Source organism: Orycteropus afer, unplaced genomic scaffold, assembly GCF_000298275.1.
Source record: "Orycteropus afer afer isolate SDZICR_OR568_19922 unplaced genomic scaffold, OryAfe1.0 scaffold00182, whole genome shotgun sequence".
NCBI classification, from domain to species: domain Eukaryota; kingdom Metazoa; phylum Chordata; class Mammalia; order Tubulidentata; family Orycteropodidae; genus Orycteropus; species Orycteropus afer.
In genome coordinates, this window is record NW_006921769.1 from 3271669 (window position 1) to 3279372 (window position 7704).

Genomic DNA, 7704 nt, shown 5'->3' on the forward strand with positions numbered 1-7704 from the left:
ATTATGCTTGATAGTCTATTTATGCCATATATTAGCATAGTGCCTAAGGCACTTGACTGCTAACCAGAAGGCTGGCGGTTCAAACCCACTAGCCACTCCTCGGAAGGAAGGTTGGGCAATCCTACTTCTGTAGTGATACTGCCTTGGAAACCCAAGGTGGGGTCGCTATGAGTCCGGGCCGACTCGACGGCACATAACAACAACAGGGCCCTTAAATTTGACCCTAAATTTTCCTTGAGGAACTGTATAGTTTTACTTCCCAGTAGTCTTATATAAATCTGTCCTGCTTAACTCAGCCAAAGATGGCATCTGTTGCTTGCAATTAAGTGTTTTATTGAGATTTTGACCTTCTATTGCTTAACCTTCATTACCATAGAAGAGGGAAGAAAATCCATTTGGTAGCAGTCACTAGCAGTGAAGGGTTTTCAGTTTATCCCCAAATTCACAAGCCATTATTAAAAATACCACATTCAGCACATACAAGCCTTTGGTAAGGAGTCTTGGTGGCATAGTGGTTAAGTGCTCAGCTGCTAACTGAAAGGTCAGTAGTTTGAACCCACCAGCCACTCTGTGGGAGAAATATGTGGCAGTTTGTTTTTGTAAAGATTGCAGCCTTGAAAACCCTATGAGGCTGCTCTACTCTGTCTTGTAGGGTTTCTGTAAGTTGGAATTGATTCAGTGGCAACAAGTTTGGTTTTGGTTTGGAGCCTTTGATAAGTATTACAAAAATAAAATAATGTTAGGAATTTGCAAATGTGGTGGGATATTTTTGAGATATTAACTGAATTTATACCTGTCTGCTTATATTATACCCGTTCTACTATACCCAGCCCACTCCCAGGCAGTGGCATCCATGTTGTCAGAAAAAAGATAATACAGCAGAAAAGCTAGAGAAAATATTTTAAGAGTTTCAACTGAGCATAATGATAGTCTTTCTTACACTGATGCTAGGAAAGATTCCTGGGTTGAGTGTAGCAGAGACTTAGAGGGAAGGCAAGTGTGTCCACCTCCACCATCCCATGAATGAAATAGTAGAAGCCCAGGTAAGTGTAAGAGCAGGAGTGACTGTGCTCCATTCCTGAGAAGTGCCCATTGAGGCAGCAAAACCAGAATTCCCTATGCTCCCAGAGTGGCAATAGAGGCAAAGAGGAGAGAAGATGGTGCTATGTGTTGCGTGGCCTCATAGTGTTCTGACTCTTCCTTGGCCCAAGAAGCTCTGCTTTTTCTGTGTGCTCAAGAGTAACAAGAAGGTAGTAAAGGACTTCAGACAGTCCTATTGAGTTCCTGCTTGCCATACAATGGTATGGCAAACAAAAGAATGAACCTTGTGTACCTGAGAGGGCACAAAATTTGCAGAGTCATTATATAAATATGAGGGAGGATCCAGCTGCAAAAAGCCAGACACAGTGTTATGTGTTAGAAGATAGCATTTGGTGACCCAGGACTCAGATGCCACCTCCCTGTGTAAAAACGCTGTGGCACTCAACTGGTTGCCTTCTCCTTCAAATAAAATACAATCTTATGGAAAGAGAGGAGTACTTAGAATTGTGATGTGATTAAATTTCTTCCACTACGAAGATACACATATTCTAGTTGAAGTAGAAAATGAAAAACTCATTGCCATTGAGTAGATTCCTACTCATAGTGACCCTATAGGACAGAACAGAACTACCTCATAAGGTTTTCTAGGCTGTAATCTTGTTAGCAGCCAAGCACTCAATCACTGCACCACCACAGCTCGTGTAATTGAAGTACAGATGAATAAAAAAAGTTGTTTGCAAACATAAATCTCCCCTGCTTAAAAATAATTTTCATTGTAAAAATAACATCTTTTGAATTGACGTTTTATAATTAAAAGACAACTGGTTAAGTGCTTGACTGCTAACTGAAAGTTTGGTGGTTCAAACCCACCAGTTTCTCTGTGGGAAAAAGATATGGTGGTCTGCTTCTGTAAAGATTTACAGCTTTGGAAACTCTATGGAGCAGTTCTGCTCTGTCCTATAGGGTTGCTATGTGTGGTAATGGACTTAGTGCACAATGGATTTGATTTTGGGTTTATGTGCCAGAGTAACATTTTGTGTTTCTTTTATTTTCTTCAGAGGGTGCCAAAAGGACATTTCAAGCAAAAGGCATCTTGGCAGGAGACAGCAGAAGTTTTAAGCCTCATTTGACCTTCATGAAATTGTCAAAAGCACCATGGCTCCGTAAGAATGTGAGTTCACATTTTTATTGTAAGCCTTAAGCATGTCTGGGGCATGAGTGATGCTTGTAGTGGTTTTTGATGCCTTCGGACTATTTCTCCTGGGATTCCAAATCACTTAGGTTCCAGTTCCCCAGGATGGTGAGAGCCTCAGAATTCTCCGTAGAGGTTATTACAGCTGTCCCTTTCTTTGTCACTGTGGCTATTAGTTGTAAACTCTAACCCTCGATTACTGATGTTTCTTCTATTGCCGTAACTGCTCTGCGCCTTGAAAGCTTTGAGATGGTGCCAGGGTTTTGTTCTGCTGTTTGTTTTACTTGCTTGCAGCCTGCTGCCCTTAAAGCCTTCTCTACTGGCCTCCATATAGTGGTGCTGCTCCTGCACTGGGTTCTTCAAGGTTCTTCAAAGGTCCCCTTTTACTATAGCTTTGTCAAGCTCCTCAAAGACTACCTTGCTCTTTCAGCAGTTGCCTCCACTGAGGACTTGGAGCAAGTAAGTGTATCAGGGACTGGGCAAGAGGGTAACTCTCCCTCTAAGGCATACTCAAAAAATCCTACTCCGTGAGGATAGTCAACAATGACACAAGCCAAAGGACATGTCTTTTGACTTCTCTTATCTCAGAGTGACTTGCTGCCTGCCTGAGACACCCCTAACTTTCTCAATAGTTGAAAGCAATTTTGACTTTCTTGGATTCTGAGCATTTTCCCTGGAATCTTAAGGGTCCCCTTCCTTGTTTTTCCCCTTTTAGTCTAGGGGGTTTCTCATGCAAATTAAGACATCTAATGACCTTCTCTGATAATACCAAAATGTTGGAAATGGGCATTGAGATCAATATCTGCTCCCTGTTTACCATGACCCTTTGCTGCAGTTCAGACAGATTTGCATCTCTATAAATGGAGGCCATGTTTATTAGTAAATACTTTTTTTTTCCTGTCTTGACACATTTTGTATTTAATTTTGCTCAGAAAATGTTTTCAGTTCTTCAATACACGGGTTTGGATGATTCATTATCCTGTGGTTACTAGTTTTCTTCAAACTGTTGTAAAGAAGTCCTTAAAAGATATCTTGCACTTTTTTTTTTTTAAATAACTATGCAGTAAATTCAATAATAACTATATTAGGTACCATTCCAAAGTATGCTAGCTGGAAATAAGTTATGTGTATAAATAAATTTTGATATATGGGATGATAAACAACTTACAGAACTTATAGACTGACAGTTCACTTCTTTACTCATTATCTTTTTTGTTTTGCTTTCAAATGGATTGTCTTCTCCCAGTGGTTTCAAACTTAATCACAGAATGACTTATCAGTGTTGAAGGTAACATTTCAAAATGTTTCTTTGCCTTTCCAATATTAAATTTGAAATGAGAGCATCTAAGGACATTTATCAAAGAAATGTTTATTCTGGAATCTGTCTTTCAGACTGCATTTAAATGACTCCTTGGTAGTTGATTTCACAGAAATGATACCCTGCTTTATAAAGCCATAAGGCTCAGAAAGGTTGAAGGATTCAAATGAAGGCATCCTCTCCTTACTTCTTGGTCTCATGTTTTTTCCTCCTACTGGCCAACTGCAGTTCATGTACATTCATTTCCATATGTGAGGAACATCCTGGTCCAAGTCATATATATCCAACAAGTGTTTATTGAGGGCCTACTGTGTACCACGCATTTGTTGGGCATAGAAATCTGGTGAAAATAGGAAACATTCCCGCTGTTTGGTCCCTTCAAAATGTGTATAAAATGTCAGTCAGAGTATGTTTTGTTTATATCAGAATGATTAATCTATAGAAAATAAGGGTTAATCTTACTGTGTTTAAGGAAAGGAGCTCTGGGATGGGGCACAGTGGTTAAAGCATTTGGCTGCTAACCAGAAAGTTGGTGGTTTGAACCCACCAGCTGCTCCACAGGAGAAAGATTAGGAAGTTTGCTTCTGTAAAGTTTTACAGCCTTCAAAACCCTATGGGGCAGTTCTACTCTGTCCTGTGTGATCAATATGGACCAGAATCAGCTCAATGGTAATGGATTAATGGGTGTTTCAAAAAGCCAAGTAATTTTTTCCCTTTTTGGAATAACCCTGTTCCCGTTGACTACTATGATGTTCCATGTTTCTGAATGCTTTATTGAATGATCTTGACCATTGGGATCCATGAGTCAGCTAGTGTGCTTGTTAAAACTGCAGATTTCTGCCCTCTGCCCTCATATATGGAGTTGGGCCTGAGACCATGGCTTTTGATGCTCAATAAGTGCCTCACGTGATTCTGACTCAGATGATCTGTGCAGCAGTATACCCGGGCTTAAATATATCCAGCAGTTCCCTTATGCGGCAAATCATTGGTTCTACTGTAAAAGTTAAAGTCAGTATGAAAAGGTAACCTGCATAAAAGCAGATTTCATATATTTACTTCATTATGATTTGTGGTTTGCAGTGTTTATTGTTTGAAAGTATATGGTCCCTCAGTCTTTTCCTTCTTAAAATTTTTACCTTTCCAGTTATCTCTTCTCCTCTGTGAGCATCAGTTCTTTCTAGGTTTTTGCTCTGGGTCCACCTATTTACAAGGGATTGGCTGTTGATAAGCAGTAATGGAATGTGATGCTAGCTTTCAGTGATAATTATTTGGCTTGATAATGAAATAAAAGCAGACAGGGGAGAGGGATTGAGATTGGTGAAATGATACAGTTTTTCATTCACATATTAGAAGGTTTGTCTGATTTCAAAGTACTTTATTAATTTCTGTATTTAAAAAGTTATTTTAATTACAAAAGCACCCACCAGCCACTCCTCAGAAGGAAGATGGAGCAATCTACTTCTGTAGTGATACTGCCTCAGAAATCCAAGGAGGGGTCACTATGAGTCGAGTCCGACTCGATGGCACATAACAACAACAGCAACAACATGCTCACTATAAACAATTCAAATACACATAGACATATAGCATGAAAGATAGAATTTCTCCCTCATCACTACTTGGCTACCCATTTCCTCCCCATATAATTTCTGTGTAGGTAACCACTGCTAGTATATCCTTTCGGGAGCTCTGGTAGTGTGGTGCCTAAGGCACTTGACTGCTAACCAGAAGGCTGGCGCTTCAAACCCACCAGCCATTCCTCGGAAGGAAGATTGGGCAATCTACTTCTGTAGTGATACCGCCTCGGAAACCCAAGGAGGGGTCGCTATAAGTCAAGTCCGACTCGATGGCACATAACAACAACAACAACGGTATATCCTTCCAGACATTTTCCTATGTCCTAAATATATACACACACATACATATATCTATATACATACATATACATGTATATATGGGAGCTCTGGTGGCATAGTGCCTAAGGCATTTGACTGCTAACCAGAAAGCTGGTGGTTCAAACCCACCAGCCACTCCTTGGAAGGAAGGTTGGGCAATCTACATGTATATATACACACCTAAATATATATATATATATATATATATATATATATATATATACACACACACACACACATAGATGCATAGTTTCTTTAAAACAAAAATAGACTCTTACTCTATATGCTATTTTGACATTACAACTTTTAAAAAATATTATAAATTGCCTTTTAAAATAATGGTGCCAATTTCTGTTCCCAACTACTGTATAGGAGGAATGTTTGTTAGGACGTATTTGTGATAGAAGGACTATCAAAGATTATGAACTGTGGTTTTTTATCTGTCACCTATGCAACTCATATTAAAAAAATAAAACCTTAAAGTAATCATATCCATGACTAAGAAGTCCTTGCTGCTGAGACGATGTTAAAGAAATAATTCAAAAGAGGAAGTCCTTCATACATGCAAAGATGTTTACTGAAACATTTTGTGTAATATGGAAAATTTAGAAATAACTTCCACAACAGAAGGGAAATGTTTAAGTCAGTTATAGTAAGTTATATCATTAATCTAAGCATGTATCAAAATAGATAAATATGAGAAGTACAGAACAGTAAGTTAAATCTGGAACGTATTTATATTATAATTTTTGTTGTTATTTGGTGTTCACTCAGCTCTGACTCATGGTGACCTTATGTATAATGGAATGAAATGTTGCCTAGTCCCGTAACTGTCAATCCATCTCTACTTTACCAAACATGATGTCCTTTTCTAGTGATTGGTCTTTTCTGATTACTTTGGTCCAAAGTAAGCAGGTTGAAGTTTGACCACCCTCTCTTCTCAGAAGCATTCTGGTTGTACTTCTTCTAAGACTGATTTGTTTGTTCTAGCAGTCCACAGTCTACTCAGTATTCTTAGCATACTATAATTACAGTCGTATAAAAATAATTTCCTTAAATTATCCCTCTACAGCACCTTAACATGTGTCAGCTCATTTCAGAGATAAAAAGTGGGTTCTCATAATTACTCTTTTAGTCCATGTTTTTTCTGTTAGATCAGTGAATAGAGCTGGCTTTAATGTCACCGAGAACATAGTAAATCCACCTTGACATATTCAAGATTCATATTCTAATTGGTTGGTTGCTGGAGTTCTGAGGACAGTGGAGCCTTGGTGAAGTGGTAAGGAATGATTAGATGCCCTATGAATGTTCAAGGGTGAGGGAAAGTCACTGAATTCAGAAGACTGATGGTTCCCATTGTCTTGGGGAATGTTACTTTATTTTCTGGTATGGATAGATGGTGCACAGTGAGAGTGTCTAGAAAAGAGCTAAATGATATCTCCCACTAAGATGCTTTGATTTAAAGCTTCGTGACAGTTGGTATACCCCTTATGTTTAGATTTAACCTACTAGAAGATATTCTGGAAATCATTTTGTGTAGTGAGTAGATATTGGTGCCCTCCTATGATGCTGGTGGTATGATTTTAGTTATGAGCGTGGTGATTATTGGCAAAAGGGGATGTGCTGAGTAGAGAGTTCAGAATTATTATAGGCAAATTTTGAAGTAGTAAGATAGATAGATGGCCCATTCATTACTGTCTACAGGAGGCATAACAAAGTAGCAGTTTCAGAATTGATAATTTTTTTTTCACTTCCTAGTCATTGTCATCGGAAGGAAGATGGGGCTATCTACTTCCGGAGTGATACTGCCTCGGAAACCCAAGGTGGGGTCACTATGAGTCGGGTCCGACTCGACGGCACATAACAACAACAATAACAGTCATTGCCATTGTGTTAGGCAGTGAACATCTCTGAAAGGCCATGACCCAGGCTGATTTAGAAAGAAAGATTTAGAGTTGGAACCATAGTTGGTCAGTTTGTGAAGGTAAAATATCTCATTGACATAGAAGATGTGGACAGGTGGCTGATGCAGGGGATGAATATTAGCCACCACAGGGATGGTCATGAAAGTCTAATGTGAAGATTTCCTAGTGGTGTTCATTGTTGGGTGGAGAAGTCCATGGGCTTCTGGGGCCATTCCTCCTATTTGCCTGCTAACCAGATGGCTGGCGGTTCAAATCCACCAGCCACTCCTCGGAAGGAAGGTTGGGCAATCCTACTTCCGTAGTGATACTGCCTCAGAAACCCAAGGAGGGGTC

At 39.4% G+C, this 7704-nt stretch overlaps 1 protein-coding gene across 1 annotated transcript in view; it reads left to right on the forward strand.

The window, feature by feature from the left end:
• AKAP7 (A-kinase anchoring protein 7) overlaps nt 1–7704 on the forward strand; it is a 225485-nt gene that overhangs the window by 100127 nt on the left and 117654 nt on the right. Inside the window, exon 5 of the mRNA XM_007947389.2 lies at nt 2100–2212. Within this exon, the coding sequence (XP_007945580.1) occupies nt 2100–2212 (113 nt within the window). The remainder of the gene's footprint in view (nt 1–2099; nt 2213–7704) is intronic.